This window comes from Artibeus jamaicensis, unplaced genomic scaffold, assembly GCF_021234435.1.
Source record: "Artibeus jamaicensis isolate MK-2021 breed Jamaican fruit bat unplaced genomic scaffold, CSHL_Jam_final scaffold_286, whole genome shotgun sequence".
Taxonomy (NCBI): domain Eukaryota; kingdom Metazoa; phylum Chordata; class Mammalia; order Chiroptera; family Phyllostomidae; genus Artibeus; species Artibeus jamaicensis.
The window spans coordinates 1114962-1130480 of record NW_026522034.1 but is presented as its reverse complement, the minus strand read 5'-3'; the positions used below and the strand labels follow the sequence as shown (position 1 = coordinate 1130480).

Genomic DNA, 15519 nt, shown 5'->3' with positions numbered 1-15519 from the left:
GCCCCCAACTGCCAAAACCTCAGGGATCAGGAAAGCCTCAGGCAGCCTCCAAATCCAGAACTGGCTCTGCAGGGTGAGGATGGGCGTGTAGCCTGGCCCAGTGCCCAGCTGCACCACCTCCTACACCAGCCAATCTGGGGGTGGAGGGGACTGGGCCGAGAGCCAGAGGGAGAATGAGCTGGCAGTCCCTGAAGGCACCTGGGCAGCAGGAAGGAGGCTCAGACCAGGCCATACAATCACAGGCTTCATTGCAGGGTGGGGGTGGCGTGGGGATGGGGCGGGGGGTCAGTCTTCCTTCAGACTCCCAAACACAGCTGCTGGCACGCTCTGCTGCTCCAGCCGCACCTCTGGGGATGGGGGGTGACACAGTCACTTCGCAGCTCTCCCAAAAGGCCTCCCGCCCTTGCCACCACCCCTTGACCCTGCTGGGCGGTCTGCCCCTCACCGTTGGGCTCCAGGTCCATCTCGTCGTCATCCTCGTCCTCGCCCAGCTCGATCTCCTCCGGGTTGGCCTGCTGGGCCAGCTCAGCCAGCTCCTCCCGGGATGCGTCGCTCCTGCGGCGGGCGGGGCCACAGTGTTCAGCTAGGCCTGGCACCCTCTCCAGCCTCCCCAGTGACCTGTCCCAAGGAGGGACCAGCTCACTCCCACCCCCAGCCCCTCGTCCTCACCTCACAAACAGGATCTTGTTCTGAGCCCGTGTGGGCTGGTCATGCTCGGCCTCGGCCGCCAGCTGCTCGGCCCGCTGCTCCAGCAGCTTCATGTCATCCATGCCGCTCTGCCCAGGGGCCAGGTCGGACACTGGTGGGGAAGTGGTGGGTCACACAAAGTGGACACGCCCTCTCCACACTCACAACAGATGCCAGATGACCCCCACCTGTCCTCAAGGCCCCAGCCCTCAAGATGTTCCCGGGCTCAGGCAGGACCCATGGGGGGGGGGACCATGCTGCTCCCCAGACAGGGGTGGCTGCAGCCACTCACCAGTGCCTGCGGCACTGCCCGACACCTTGAGCATCTGGGAAGCCATGAAGTTGACCTGCGTGTTGTACGTGGCCTGCACGCTGCGGCGGATGCGCAGCATCTCCCGGATGGTGTCCTCGTTGCCGTGCCGCACCTCGAAGTCCTTCCATGTCTGCCAGAAGGCGCCGGTCGTCTGTGGAGGGGGAGGGTGCCAGGGTAGAAGCTGACCTGCTCAGCCACAGCTTGCCCACGCCGGCCCACCTGCCCTGGGCCCATGCCTACCCGGGGGTCACAGATCTGGGAGCAGAAGCTGTAGATGGCCCGGGCGCGGTCGATCTCTCCCAGCTTGCACTCCATGTCCGCGAACCGAAGGCACATCTCCCGGGCGTGTTCGTCTGACAGCACCTGGGAGAGGGGCAGGGGGCTGCCACAGGGGGTCCTCACACGCCAGCTGCTCCCCGAGCTTCCAGAATGCACCCTGCCAGCCCCTGGGCGCAGGCTCACTCAGACCTGCAGCCTGCAGGACCCCTCGCACCTCCTAAGGGAGGTCCCACCCCACCTCCCGCGGCGGGCACCTCGATGGCCTTCTGGTAGATGCTGCGGGTGTGGGTGACGCCGTAGATCTCCGCGGCCCGCTTGATGTAGATGTTGAACATGTCGTACTGCTGGGCAGGCTCCACAGCCTGGGTGGCGCGCTCATACACGGCCATGGCGTGCCGGGCCAGGCCCCACTCCTCCTCCAGCTGTGCGTACAGCAGGTACAGGGCTGTGGCGGGACACGGAGGTCAGAGGGTCATGGTCCAGCCCCCTGCCCTCCCCTCGGCTGCCTGGCCCCGCTTACTCTTGGCGTATCTTGGAGGGCAGCCGTCCAGCGCCTGCTCGAAGAGGTCCCGTGCCCGCTCCAGCTTGCGGCCCCCATAGCGGGCAATGAACTTGGTCAGGTAGGTGCTCCAGATGTCGGACACGTTGGGCCACTTGAACAGCGAGATGCCTCGCTCGTATGCCTGCAGAGGGGGATCACGTGTGAGCCCACCAGGCGAGTCACCTGTGCTGTCTGCCAGGATGCTGCCCGTGTTTCCTCCGGCTCAGTGAGGGGCCTCCTTCCTGTCCACCTGCCTGTGGTCACGGCTTGGCGAGGCGGGCCTATGTGCTGCCTGTCTCCCTGCCAAGGCCCACGTGAGCTCAGGGCCTGTCCTCCAGGCAGGGCCAGCACTTGTGCACACGCACGACCTCTCCATCCGTATACACAGTGTCCAGTACGAAATGTCCCACACACCACTGACCCGTCACCTGAGCAGCCCACACACCTACACCAACACCTCTGCTGCCTCTTACACACACAGATGTAGGACTCGGTGCCTGGGGTAGGCTGACCTGTGTCCTCTGAAATTCGTGCCGAAGCCCTAACCCCAGCATCTTAGAACGTGACTATATTTGGAGAAAAGGTATTTACAGAAGTAACTAGGTTAGAATGAGGTTGCTGCAGCAGACCCTACTCTAACACAATGGGTGTCCTTGTGCGCGGAGACCTAGACATGTGGGGAGACATCAGAAACGAGCACAGACACAGGTGAACAGCTGAGGACGAGGCCAAAGAGAGGCCTCAGGAGGAATCGGCCCTGCTGAAGCCTGGACCTCAGGCCTCCAGCCTCCAGAGCCACAAGCCAGTGCACCGCTGCTGGGTGAGCCCACGGTCCTTTGTCACCACCGCCTGGGCAGGCTGACACCGTGCCCAAAGCACTAGGGTGGGGACAACTGGCCTTCTCACCTTGAAGCTCTCCTCAAAGTACTTGTGCTCCTCCAAGAACATGGCATAGTTGATGACGATCTGGGGCGTGGCGATGCGCAGGTCCAGAATGCGGTCATACACAGCCTTGGTGGACTGCAGGGTGAGGGCAGGGGCAGGTCACAGCGCATCCCGGGCTGAGGTGGTAGCCCCACCCCTTTCCCAGGACCCACTGCGTCCTGGCAGCTCACCTGGAAGGTGCCAAGGCTCTCCTCCAGGTCAGCAAGTATGGACCACACCTTCAGGGACTTGTACACACGGTTCTGCACAGGCTCCGAGCCATCAAAGTATTCAGCCCGGCGGGCAGGTAGCGCTGTGGCCTTCTGCAGAAACAGGCCCGAGGCGGGGCTGGGAGGGTGTGTCCCAGACCCGGTCCACAGTGGTAGCCCCGCCCCACAATCCCAGATCTCAGTGTTAAGTACCCGAAGCAGCCGCAAGGCCTGGTCGTAATTCTCGTGCCGGAGCTCCAGCTCACCACACTCGCACCACACGCTGGCCAGGTCGTCCACCTGCTTGAAGCTCACCCTGGTGGCCTTCTCCAGGATGACACGGGCCTGCAGGAGGTCAGAGGTCAGGCTGAGACCCTGCCTGCCCACCTGCACCTGGGTCCTCAGGACAAGGGCACATCTGCACTCACGTCATCCAGCTGCCCATTGTCCTCGTAGAACTTGGCGAATGCTACCCACAGCGTGTGGGGCTTGCCCGTGGCCTTGAAGGGGTCCACCGTCTGCACCGCCTCCGTGTACGTGTTGATGATCTGTGCAAGGAGTGGGGGGTCAGCTGTTCAGCTGGGGCCTGGCAGGTGAGGGTGGGGTGGGCTCCGGGGGGCGGGGTGTCACACACCTCTCGGGGGCGGCCCTGGTGCAGGGCCACACGCTTGTGCCACTCGTGCACGTGGTGTGGGTTCTGGCGCAGCAGGACGCTGTTGAGCAGCAGGGGCCGCCGGCCGATGAGCTGCTCGAAGCGGGCCAGTCGCAGCTCCAGGTCCACGTCGTCTGGGGCCCACGGGGGTCAGAGGGAGGGCCGTGACATTGAGGGTCTTTATTGCACAGCCCCTCCCACCTCCCAGCCCTGGACCAGGTGCTCTGGCCTTCCAGACCCACCCCGCTGTCCACCCTGCACTCCCTCTTGCTGGCCCAGGCCTAAGCTGCCCCAGGGCCAGCCTGACCCAACTCACCTCCAGCCCCCAACATTCCCCCTGGCCCTCCTTTCCTGCTAACCACTACCGTCCCCCCAGACTGTGTCCAGCCAGAGCCCGAGATGTATGCTCAGTCGGGGCTGCTCGGCAAGAGTCCCTACGCTGTCCACCCAGTCTCCCTTAAGTGTGCCTTGGGGTCTGGCCATGGCCACGCAGGACTACCCTAGCACCAACTGCTCACCATCCTCCTCCCGCCCCAGCTCAGAGGCGGTCTCCATCTGAGCTGCAATCATGCTCTCCTCAAACTGAGCATAGCTGTCGAACACCTGGGTGAAGTCCCGCACAGTCATCACGGTCCGGATGGCCTCCTCGTATACGTCCCGAGCCTGCGGGTTTTGGGACGGGTAAAGTGCTGGCAAGGAAGAGACACATGTCTCTCCCAAATGCACACAGAGAACCCAGCAGCACAGCCCTGGGCAACAGACCCACGTCAGGGCCCTGTAGGGCCTTCTCTGGGGCCCACGCGGCACCACTGGGCTCTGGGCAGCTGCAGCCCCGTTCAGCAGAGCCTGCTTGGAGCCTTTCCCCGCCCCACTGGGGACCAGGAGACCTAGGCTGCTCCTCGGTAACCTGAGTTCTTCATTTTTTTCCCCTTACTTTAGTTCCTCCTTATCTCACAGCTAACACACAAGGCCGAGCACTCACTTAATAGTTATTGTTTCCCTAGGCTTCTTCCTGGAGAGATAACAATGTTGGGCACCATCTTTGGACCCACTTCACAGGCCACAACGCGCAGCCAGCTGCACACATGGTCAGGGGTGCCCACTGCCGGGTGGCGCAGCCCCAGGGGAGACACCTGGTCTGGAAGAAAACTTCTGCTCGGGCAGGTACTTCAACTAATAAACACGTGATGGAAACTTATCACACACCCTAGAGAAGATTGCTGGAGCTACTGCCAAAGCAACAGTCAGCCAGGAAAATCCTTCAGGTTCCCTTGCATGAACTGTATTAGACAACAGAACTTCACTTCCCTGTATCCTAACTGAGCAAGATACAGTTTGCTCTGCTGTCAATACCTCCTGTTGGAAAAAATGCCTCTGGTAAAACAGATAGAAGCGGATAAAATCTGAGCACGAGGCAAATGATTAAACACAGTGGACACCTCAGGGTTCTCCAATATCTTAGGTGACTTTCCGCAGGCATCACTTCCTTGTTCAGATCCGGTCTTCAATTTGAAGACTTAACACTATACTTATTACAGGAATTCTTGCTGTTAGAAACTCTGTTTTGCAGAGCTCAGTGTTTTAAAGACACTGACCACACTCCGATAATGGTCGCTCGACGTTCTGAAATGACCACTGAGGCCTGTGAGACTTCCTGCGAGATCAGCCTAAAGAAAGCAGAAGAGCTGTCTGCCTGTGGAGGAGCGTGACGGTGGAGCCTTCCTCAGTCCTGACACCCGCTGCTCCACAGTGCCACCTCAGGCCCCCAGAAAACTCGTTCCACCTTCACAGGACAGGGCACACCAGCAAGGGGCCCGCCCAGTGCTTGGGGGCTGACACACTGAAAATGAACCTGCCCGACCTGCAGGACCAACAAAGCCTTTAATAACGGATCAGCGCTGCTTTCCAGAAACTGATCAGCAATGCTTTCAAGGCAAGACCTCAATTAAAAGGGGGAGGGAGGGATGTCAAAAGTAAAACAAATGCAGCCTTTAGCCACTGTAAAACAGTGTGGGAGCTGCCACCCCAGAGGGACTGCCAGGCACGCCTTACTCCTCCAACCTCTGGAAGGTCAAACGGGGCAGAATAGCCTGCGCCCTGGGCCTAAAGCAATGTGCTTCCTAGACTGCCCGCAAGGACAGGAGAGCAGGTGTGACGACCGCCAGACTAGAAATTAAAGACGTTCTTTGGAGCTGGCGTGACTGTGCTGGCTGGTCCACACCTGTGGATACTCTCCCTTCTGCCAACGCAGCTGCCCCCCTTCTTTGCGCATGCAGGCCCCGGGCCTTCACACCCAGCCAGGGCACTGCTCGGGCCTTTGCCTGAGTCAGTGCTTTCAGGACAGCTGTGCTTTTGGGCCTGAAAAAGATGCTCGCTGACCCTCACTCTGGCCTTTTATCTTCAGGTTAACAACACAAACACCTTGGGAGTGATCCTTGAGTCAGGTACTCACTTGGCACCTGACCCTCCACAAGTGAAGGCAGGACTGTCACTTTCAATTTTTCACATGAAGACACCCAGACTTAGAGGGTCCGGGGCCTCACAGCCATGGAGAACCGAGGTCTGGCTGACCCCAGGTGGGCACTTGGTGGGCCCTCAGCAAGGTGAACGCATGTGTGAGCCATGCGTGTGTACACAATGGCACGTCTGCTAGTGTTTCCTGCTCCCAAATGTGCCCACGAGTCCTGGGCACCATGCCCAGGTGGGAGGCCCTACCCCATACCCAGTGTGCCCGCACACCTTCTCGAAGTGGCCACTGCGGATGTAGTAGTCGGCCAGTGAGCACCAGAGCTTGCCCAGCTGGTCAGTGAAGCGGGTGAGGCCCCCCCGGATGATGGCGTCCACGTTCAGCGACTGCACCTTGTCCGGGTTCTGGGAGATGAGGTCACAGAGCTCGTGCCACAGCTGCAGGCCCGGTAAAATATCTCAGCCTTGGGTCACAAGAGGGTGGGCCCTCCCATGGCCCCCGTCTCCCCAGAGGCCCACCTGGTAGTTGGACTTGCCGGCCTTGGACACGAAGCGCTCGTCATTCACCACGGTGGCCAGACGCTGTGCGGCCTCATCCAGCCGGTCGCTGGACTTGAGGTACTCGATGTACTCCTCTGCACTCTCAGGGCTCAGCTGGGCACCGGCCCCCATGCCACAGTCAGTGGGGCCGCAGGGCCACACCACTGTGCCCAAACCCACCTCAGTGGTTCTCGGCCATCTGTCAGCCTACTGCCACCGTCCTGGCCCAGAGGCAGCCTCAACCCCACCTGTCCAGCCTAGACCCCACCGGTCTAGTCGCAGCTGTGTGAGCATCCTTGGCCCCAGTGGTCCAGCCTCAGCCCTGGCTGGCCTGCTTAGACACCAGTGGCCACCCGCATGGGGCAGGCCGTGACTTCATCACAAGACCCCTCCCCACACAGCACCGCACTGAGGGCTTCACAATGGATGTCCAAAGGACAAGTCTGAGAAAAACATGGGACAACCCTGTTTACACCTTGACTCTCTGCCCTGCCTGGTATACATTCCCAGGGCTGTGCTTCCCCCACAGCGGCAGTTATGTTCTGGTTTACGACCTGGTCAGCTCACGTGCCCTTGTCTACCCTCGTGTAGGCAGGGACTGTCTCGGTCACAGTGCCCCAAACCATTTAAAGAATAAACAAACAAACTGCAACCAAAAGTCTGCCTGTCTCAAGGAGCCTTTCCCCATACCCCTTCTGCTCGGGGACACCTTGCATGGGGCTAGTGTCCCAGTGAGCCAGTGGGGAACTCCTGACCCAGGGAGCGGCCCACCTACCTCAGCCCCACCAGGGCTCACCTTGAGGAAGCGCCGGTAGCCTCGCACGGCTGTCTCAGGCAGTGGGTGTGAGCGTAGGAAGCGCAGGTACAGAGGCCAAATGCGAGAGTGCTGAGTGATGGGCAGTGCCCGGAGGGCACGGTCGAAGGTGCGGCGGGTATGAGTGACGCGGCCCTGGTCCATCAGGAACTGGCAATAGTCCAGCCACAGACGCGGCATCTGCAGGCACAAGAAGAGGTGAGGTCTGCGCCGCCAGCATCCAGCACAGCAGGGAGACACCATGTGTCCTATGGCCAAACCAGTGTTGGCGGGACCCAGAACCCCATCCTCCGGGACTGAGTCAGCTTGACCACAAGTGCACAGAGGCCACAGGACTCCGACTCCTCTGCTTCCCCCACTGCCCCACGTCAGCCGCCCACACCCCACCTTGTGCATGAACACAAAGGCCCTCTCGTGGCAGTTGTTGACGTCTTCGTAGGCAGGATCGGTGACACAGCGATGCTTCACCTGTGCCCGGCGCGCCTTCAGATAGCGGTACCAGAGCTTGTAGCTGGGGCCGAGGGGAGGGGGCAGACACAGATGGGTCAGCTCTGTGGACCCCAGAATCTTTCCCCTGGCCCTATGAGGCAACTGGGAGAAGGGGCCAGGGAGGGGTGACAAGCATCAGCAATTGGGGCATGGACCAGGATGTCAGGGAGGCTGTGCTGACCCTTCAGAGGATGCACACTCAGTGACAGAACACACAGCAACCCCCTGGGACATGCTGGCTAGGTCCGTTATGACCGGACAGGTGGTGCTGGGCTGGTGCACAAAGGGCAGATAAGGCAGTCCCCACCTGCAGGGCAGCAGCTTCAGGGCTCGCTCGTACAGCTGATTGAGCCTGGGCTTCGGGGCCCCTTGTTTGAACTCGATGTAGCGGAGCCAGCACTTGACAGAGAACTGGTTCCGCATAATTTCCTCCTCGTAGGGGAGATCCTCTTCATCCTGCCGGGCAGGTGATGGGGAGAAGGACGCCTGCCCTCAGACCCTGAGCACACTGTCCCCCACTCCAAACTCCCAGCCCTTACCCTGACCCCAGTGCCCACCTCACAGCCCAGCCGCCAGAAGCCCACATAACAGGACCTTCATCCAGACTGGGCCCTCAGAATTCTCCCACCACAATCAGACCCAGATTAGCAGAGTCCGCTGTCCCAGGGCTCTGGGCCACCACCAGCCCTCTGCCCAGGTCAGCAAGCCTGGCTCCTCACAGAACACCTTTGCCCAGATACCAGGCCTTTGGCACCAAAGGTCCCACTAGCCAGAGTCTGGTAGACTGTGCCCAGAACTTGGAAGCCAGACCTTTATCTCCGAAGCCCACGTATGAACCAGAAACGAAGCCTTTGGCCCTGAACACCGAGGGACAGAGTGAAGAAATAAAGTGAAAGAATCACATGGTAGGCGGCAAAATACGTCTCAGGAAATTCAGGAACCCTGAAGTCCCAGCAAACATTTCTTCCGACTACTACATCATGAAAGTGGAAGTCAACCCCGGGAAGGACGCAGGATGCACGCAGATGCACCACTTCCTCACACCACGTACAAAAATAACCTCAGAATGGATCACCCCTCAATGGAAGACATGAAACCATAAGACTCCTAGGGAAAAACATAGGCAGCAAACTCTCGGACATCAGTCTTAACAGTATCCTTTTGGCTACATCTCCTCAGGCAACAGCAGTGACAAGAAAAATAAATGGGATGACTTCAAACTAAAGAGTTTCTGCAACAGCCAAGAGAACCACCAACAGAACAGAAATACAGCCTAGTGGCCCTGGCCAGGGTCTCCCCTGGTGAAGCATCTTCTCATCCACCAAGACAAAGGCTGCATGTTCGGTCCCCAATAGGGGCACATACCTAGGTTGCAGGCTCTGTCCCCGGTGGGGGGGTGTGTACAGGAAGCAACTGATCGTTTCTCTCTCATATAACATCAAAGTCTCTCTTTCTCTCTCTCCCCCTTCCTCTCTCTCTAAAATCAATAAACATCTTCAGGCAAAGATTTAAAAATTTTAAAACAAAATTTAAAAAAAGACAACCTACTGCCCTGGCTGGTGTGGTTCCGTGGATGGAGCGTTGGCCTGTGAACCAAAGGGTCAGAGGTTCAATTCCTAGTCAGGGCACATGCCTGGGTTGCAGGCCAGGTCCCCAGTAGGGTGCACATGACAGGCAACCACACATGGATGTTTCTCTCCTCTTTCTCCCTTCCTACCCCTCTGTCTAAAATCAATAAATAAAATCTAAAAAAAAAGACAACCTACTGAATGGGAGAAGGTATTCGCAAATGATACACCCAGCAATGCCTTAATATCCACTATATGTGAGGAATTCACACAAGTTAACACCAAAAAACCTGAACAATCCAATTAAAAACGTGCAGAGAACCTGAATAGACATTTCTTCAAAGAGGACATACAGATGGCCGAAAGACGTGAAAAGATGCCCAACATCACTAACCCTCGGGGAAATCAAATCAAAACCACAGTTAGGTATCACCTCACACCCGTCAGAATGACTGTCATCGAAAGGTCAACAAACAGCAAGTGCTGGTAAGGATGTGGAGGAAAGAAAACCCCTGGACACCCTTAGTGGGACTGTGAAGTGGAAAACAGTGTGGAGGTTCCTCGGAAAATTAAAAATAGAACTGCCTTATGACCGCATCTGGGTATTTATCTGAAGAATACAAGTTTGAACACATATATACACCTGTCTATTAGCTGCAGCATTATTTACAATAGCCACGACATAGAAACAACCTAGGTATCAATCCTAGGTGGCTGGATTAAGATGTGGTATGTGTATATACAGCTGAATATTATTCAGCAATAAAAGAGAATGAAATCTTGACATTTGCCACAATATGGACAGACTCGGAGGGTATCTTGCTAAGTGAATAAATCAGAGAAAGTGAATATATATAAATAGTGAATGATCTCAGTTATGCATGGGATTTGAAATAATAACATACATGTAAGAACAAAACAGATACTGACCCCTAGGTAGAAAGAACAAGCTATTGGATGTAAAAGAGCCAGGGAGTGGTCAGGGAGTGGTTTAAAAACTAAAAAGACAATATGATTTAAGGAAGAAAAAAAAACAACAAACACCCAGCTCTACAGGGATCTCCAGTTATCTGAGTAGGTGCTTTAAAATTTCTTACTGTTTGTCCCTCCTGAAACCCGACAGGGTATTTCAAAGAGTTTACTACGCTATGATCAGAAATTTGGGTTTGGATCCCCGGAGAGAGATCAGACCTCGACCCTCTGAGGCATCCAGGCTCTGTGTCCCCACCTGGGCCATCCTCCGCCCCACAATGGACTCACAAAGACCAGATCCGGCCGCTCCTGCCGCGAGAGTCGCGCCATGACCACCATTTTCCTAGTTCTCCAGCTACGGCAAAAGTCGCGTTATAATGACAGATCCTCCCAAAGGCCCGCCCCCCTGGGTTAGACTCACTTCCTATTGGCTGACCTCCAGGTGCGTGCAGGCCCCGCTTATCCTTGGCCAGCGATGAGAAGCCGCAAGTAGGAGCCCGGAGATGACGTCACCCAGGGCTCCTCGGCCAATGAGCTTCAGTAGTCGAGCCCGGGGCTTCCCAATGAGCTGCTGTCATTTTGTAAGGTTGGCTTTTGGACAGAAGCGGCTGTGCAGCCTGGGAGAAGCGAGATGGGGGTGAAGTTGGAGGTGTTTCGGGTCAGTGGACACCCGAGCTGGTGGGCAGGGGCATGTTCCCTGAGGAGGAGGCTCTGAATAGAGAGAAAGGTCCTGTGATTTAAGAAGGCTTTTTAGGGTTGGACGCTCCGAGGAGGGGGCGCCGGTGGAGGGGGGCCCTCGTAGGGCTGGTGTGAGGAAGGGCCTCTGAGATGGGTGGTTTGAGGAGAGGCTCCAAGAAGGAAGGCTCCAGACTCTGGGGTGGGGGTGTGTCACGGGTAGACTCCGAAGAAAGGGATTTGGAGTGCCCCCTGGATCTGACTTTGGGGCGGCGGCAGTGAGATCTCAGATGCCTGTGATTGTGTGGGAGCTCTGGTCCTCCTGGGCCAGGGTGTGTGCGCATGCGTGTGTGTCGTTTGAGAGAGAGTCCCCCAGACGCGGAGGGAGCTCCAGAAACAAGGTCTTTTGGATTATGGGGGACGGACTCCCTTAATCCTGGGCTTCTTGGGGGGCCCTGTGGAGGCGCTCCGGGGCTGTGCAGTAGCACCCTCTGCTCCAGGCTCTGAGCCGCCTCCCCTTGACCTCTCCCGCCTCCTAGATGACTCTCTACCTCACCTTCCCTGTGGCTATGTTCTGGATTGCTAATCAGGCTGAGTGGTTTGAGGACGCCGTCATACAGCGAAAGGTGGGCACGGGGAGTTTTCATGGGTTCACTGCAGAGGGCGGGGGGAGAGAGCACGGGGCAGTGATGCCTGCCTTCCATGAGCTGACCTGCCTAGGTGACTCCTGGCTCATCTGTGACTTTATCCCTACAGAGGGAGCTGTGGCCACCTGAGGGGGACCAGGTAAGTAACCTCCTCTGTCTCCCATCAGAGGGACCAAGGGGCCCGGGTCCCTGTGACCATGATGGATTTGAATGGAAGTGCTACCCTCAGTCATGAGCAGGGAACTGAGGGTGAAGGCACACGTGGTTTCCTCGTGGTCCTCCCCCAAATGATCAAACTGATCCCACCTGAACCCTGCTTGCAGTTGGCACAGGGCTCCCAGTGTAGACACTAAACTCTGAATCTGTGGCCTGGGGAAGTAGGAGGCAAGGCGGTGGGGAGAGGGAGGGGTCCAGGCTCTGAGGTGTGTCCCACTCCTTCCCCATCACCAGCGCCAACAGCTAGAGGAGTTCAAAGAGAGGCTACGGAAGCAGCGGGAGGAGAAGCTGCTTCGAGCCGCTCAGGAGAGCTCGAAACCCTCGAGTTCCTGAGTGCCACCCGTGAAACAACATACACTCAGTTCTTTGTTCCCCATGGAAGTGTTTTATTGTCTGCTTTCGGGGGGCACAAGTAGGGCACAAGAGGGCCCCCAGCCTTCAGGGGGCTTGTGTCTGGGGCTGGGGGCTACTGTTCCGGCGGAAGCTGAGAGCAGATGGGTCCTGAGGGGTGAGGAGGGGCTGGGGGCTGAGGGTCCCAGCTCGTTTCTGTACTCCGTCCTGTGGATGAAGAGGGGTCAGCCAGAGGGAGGAACCAAGGGCAGTACTGGCCCGTGGTGACACAAGCGTTGGAAGGAGGGTGCAGGTGGGAACTGTTGTCCCACCTCCCACCATCTGCCCCCGCCCCACCCCCCAACTTCTACGTACTTGAGTTCTCAACACTTATGGTGGTATTTGAATGTGAGGTGGGGGTCTTGGGGGTCCCACTGGGGTCTTGATCAGAACCCAAGCTGTGTTTGATCACATGTGACACAGACATGTGAGCATATGAGCTCGTGTGCCCACCTCCCTAGATTTGTCTTCCCAAGAGGGTGTTCATTCTCTCAACTCTTCCTTAAATCCTGGGTCCTGGGGGTGGGAGCCAGGACTTCCAGCCATGGCTCTGACATTAATGTGCCCTCTGCATGACCTGGGGGGCCTTCTCAGCCTTGTCTGGGCCTTCATTCTCCTGTCTGAGTTGGGTATTGGATTGGATGGGGCCTTGTGACTGGGAGGGACATAGGGCAAGCACTCCTACCAGGCACTCATCCATCCCCAGGAGGCACATGAGGGACAGAGGTGGGGTGGGAGGCAGGACCGGGGGCTCAGCATGGCTGGTCTCCCTCAGCTCCAGCACAGCATCACCTACCTTGGGGCCCACAGGCTGGAAGCCAGGCAGGTTGCTGACTGTCACACGTTGGTCATCCATGCGGTGACCCTGGGTGCTGGCCAGCATGTCCATAAGACTGTCCATCTCTGGCACGGGACCACTCTCTGCGTGGCACAGAAGCAGGTGGGGATAGACATATATGCAGATTCCAGGGAACACTGCACAGCTGGAGCCCCCAGCCCACCTCTTCCCCTGCCGACATTCTCCAGGAAGCTGGCTCATCTCTCCCCTCCGTCCTTTGCCCCTAGACCCACTAGCATCTGTGTCGCCAGTGGTCTCTCACTCTCAGACTCTTACCTACCGGGCCCCTCAGATGGTCACTTGTCCTGTACCCCTACACCCTGCCCCATTTATATTCCCGGACAACACGCCCACCCTACACACTCCACTGTCCACTCACCACTCTTGGAGGGGGTGCCAGGACCTGCCTGCAGCGGGCAGCGCTGCTCCTCCATTCGGTCGCCCTGCACGTGGCTCAGCAGGTTGAAGAAGCCCTCCTGGTCTGGGGAGCCTGCCTGGGAGAGAGACACACCTGGTCCAGCCGGCCCCTCCGTTGGGGGCCCCCTCACCAGCTCCCACCCTGACCCTGGAGTCTTTCCGCCCCTCCTCCTTGGCTCTCACCATGGTCCCTGCCGATGTGCTGCTCTGCAGAGCTGCTGCGAATGAGACACAAGTCTCCTTACCAACCGGAGCCCCCAGGCCCCAGCCAGTGGTGCCGCTGCACGTGGTGTTGCCTCAAGGGAGAGGCTGCTGGCAGCCTGTTGTCCTAAATTGGGGCCTGACTACAGGGCACCAGCCAGGGAGACATCCCAGGGGCTGCCCCCAGATCCCAGCACACACACACCCCCACCCCACCCCGCTCACCAGGACCATCACTGAGAGCACTGACCTCTGCCCTGGGGCTGGGCTGGGCACTCGGACCCTCATGCCCACCAGCACTTCCTTAGGCTGCAAACTGGGTCAGGGGTCCCAGGAGACCCAATCGCTAATGAGGTGCCCTACAAACTAGTTAGTCTTGTCATTCATTGCTCTTGAGGAGTTGGGGGCATGTGGGGGTGGGATCTGCTTACCTTGACGCAGGGAGTTGAGCCCCCATCCACCCTCTCTTCCTGGTCCATCTTTGCTCCTGCTTCCTGAGCCCGACCCACTTCTCTGCTCGCCTCTGGCCCAGGCCTGTGCCAGAGAAGGCTTTTTAAAAGACAGACGTGGGACAGTGGATACACAGCCCCAAATCCCCTGCTCATACCGCATCTGCTCCCACCTAAGCTTAAGCCCCATAAAGATGATCCAGATAATCGTTTTTGCTGCAAAATGCCGGGGCTGCTGTGGGGGCAGGAAGCGGGGTGGCCTGGGTTGGGACCTTGCTGACCCAGCAGGACTCACCACGCCCCCAGGACTCTCAGGTGGGGCAGTGACAAGCCAGAGCAGAGTCCCCACGTGGAATGGGGGCTGTCTGGGCCCCACTGGGAAAAGACAGGCCAACCAGGCAGCTCAGAGGGGACTGCAGCCCAGACACAGGAAGCAGTGCTCGGCCGACTGGAGGGCAGTTAGACCTGAAGACCCCTGAGGCACCACCAGCAGCCTGGCTCCATCTCGGTCTCTTGGCGAGGTCTACCCCTCCTCACTGTCCCTGGGTCTGGTTGCCTCCCACAGGCCCCCAAGCAAGGCCCAGCATCTCCTACCTCCCCAACACCACTGTCTCTGAGTTGCACCCCAGCCCTGCCTGGGCACTGGAGGCTACACTCCTGGGAAGGGAGGCAGTAGGGAAGCCCTGCTGCTCCCCCCACCCCTGCACCCCAGCAACTATGGCTTCTCTCCGTGTTCTGGGAGTGGATGTCACTGAAGGGTCCCACCCACGCCCTATCCCCATCCCCTCCTGAAGATGCCTTTTTGGAAACTAGTTAAAGTTTCTTCCTGGAATAAATGGGCCACACTGTCACCACCCCTGCCAGAATGTAAAGCTTGGTCCCCCTTCCCAGGCAGCCCTTCCCTCTCCGTGGTCCCAAGTCCTTCATGCCAACGGGATGTCCTGCTCTACCACAGATGTGTTAGTTTCCTAGGGCTGCCTTAATGTGTCACAAACAGGGCATCTGAGAACAGACATTTATTGTCATGCAGTTTTGGAGGCCAGACGTCTGAAAGCATGCCAGCAGGGCCGTGCTCCTGAGATGTGCAGGGTGTTCCCTCTCCCCTCCCTGGGCCTGATGGATTGCTGGCAGACCTTGATGTGCCTTGGCTTGTAGCTACAGCACTTCAGTCTCAGCTTCTGTCACCACATGGCATTCCTCATGTGTCATCACCTTCACATGGCTCCACATGG

General features: G+C 58.1%; 3 protein-coding genes across 4 annotated transcripts; 1 reads left to right on the top strand and 2 right to left on the bottom strand.

The window, feature by feature from the left end:
- Nucleotides 1-231: 231 nt before the first annotated feature.
- Nucleotides 232-10822, bottom strand: XAB2 (XPA binding protein 2). The gene is made up of 19 exons (XM_037139976.2): nt 10743-10822; nt 8222-8370; nt 7813-7936; nt 7408-7605; nt 6591-6725; nt 6345-6509; nt 4124-4268; nt 3588-3739; nt 3382-3501; nt 3167-3298; nt 2936-3067; nt 2727-2840; nt 1800-1962; nt 1534-1724; nt 1241-1363; nt 980-1151; nt 670-799; nt 446-555; nt 232-347 (listed from the first exon to the last, which is right to left on the bottom strand). Exons 1-19 carry the CDS (start codon nt 10791-10793, stop codon nt 286-288), a joined length of 2568 nt encoding a protein of 855 aa, XP_036995871.2. The 5' UTR covers nt 10794-10822; the 3' UTR covers nt 232-285.
- A 183-nt stretch (nt 10823-11005) lies between these two features.
- LOC119045320 (protein PET100 homolog, mitochondrial) lies at nt 11006-12368 on the top strand. Its single transcript, XM_037139975.2, has 4 exons — nt 11006-11112; nt 11669-11755; nt 11886-11915; nt 12227-12368. Exons 1-4 carry the CDS (start codon nt 11086-11088, stop codon nt 12323-12325), a joined length of 243 nt encoding a protein of 80 aa, XP_036995870.1. The 5' UTR covers nt 11006-11085; the 3' UTR covers nt 12326-12368.
- Nucleotides 12369-12375: 7 nt separating this feature from the next.
- On the bottom strand, nt 12376-15516 carry PCP2 (Purkinje cell protein 2). Of its 2 annotated transcripts, XM_053656859.1 has the most exons (5): nt 15421-15516; nt 14270-14372; nt 13600-13714; nt 13179-13303; nt 12376-12550 (listed from the first exon to the last, which is right to left on the bottom strand). In XM_053656859.1, exons 2-5 carry the CDS (start codon nt 14315-14317, stop codon nt 12431-12433), a joined length of 408 nt encoding a protein of 135 aa, XP_053512834.1. In that variant the 5' UTR covers nt 14318-14372; nt 15421-15516; the 3' UTR covers nt 12376-12430. The 2 variants fall into 2 exon arrangements, with proteins under 2 accessions (XP_053512834.1, XP_036995868.1); XM_037139973.2 differs by lacking the exon at nt 15421-15516 and having other exon boundaries at nt 14270-14504.
- Nucleotides 15517-15519: the final 3 nt, after the last annotated feature.

Excerpts from the sequence above, each read along its gene's own strand:
- XAB2 (XM_037139976.2), bottom strand. The coding sequence starts at position 10,793 with ATGGTGGTCATGGCGCGACTCTCGCGGCAGGAGCGGCCGGATCTGGTC. Across the intron at positions 8,371-10,742 it reads AGCGGCCGGATCTGGTCTTT|GATGAAGAGGATCTCCCCTA; the intron begins GTGAGTCCATTG and ends CCTGCCCGGCAG. Across the intron at positions 1,963-2,726 it reads ACTTTGAGGAGAGCTTCAAG|GCATACGAGCGAGGCATCTC; the intron begins GTGAGAAGGCCA and ends CCCCCTCTGCAG.
- LOC119045320 (XM_037139975.2), top strand. The coding sequence starts at position 11,086 with ATGGGGGTGAAGTTGGAGGTGTTTCGG. Across the intron at positions 11,113-11,668 it reads TGAAGTTGGAGGTGTTTCGG|ATGACTCTCTACCTCACCTT; the intron begins GTCAGTGGACAC and ends CCCGCCTCCTAG. Across the intron at positions 11,756-11,885 it reads ACGCCGTCATACAGCGAAAG|AGGGAGCTGTGGCCACCTGA; the intron begins GTGGGCACGGGG and ends TTATCCCTACAG.
- PCP2 (XM_037139973.2), bottom strand. The coding sequence starts at position 14,443 with ATGAGCAGGGGATTTGGGGCTGTGTATCCACTGTCCCACGTCTGTCTT. Across the intron at positions 13,304-13,599 it reads TGGCACCCCCTCCAAGAGTG|AGAGTGGTCCCGTGCCAGAG; the intron begins GTGAGTGGACAG and ends TGTGCCACGCAG. Across the intron at positions 12,551-13,178 it reads TCCAGCCTGTGGGCCCCAAG|GACGGAGTACAGAAACGAGC; the intron begins GTAGGTGATGCT and ends CTTCATCCACAG.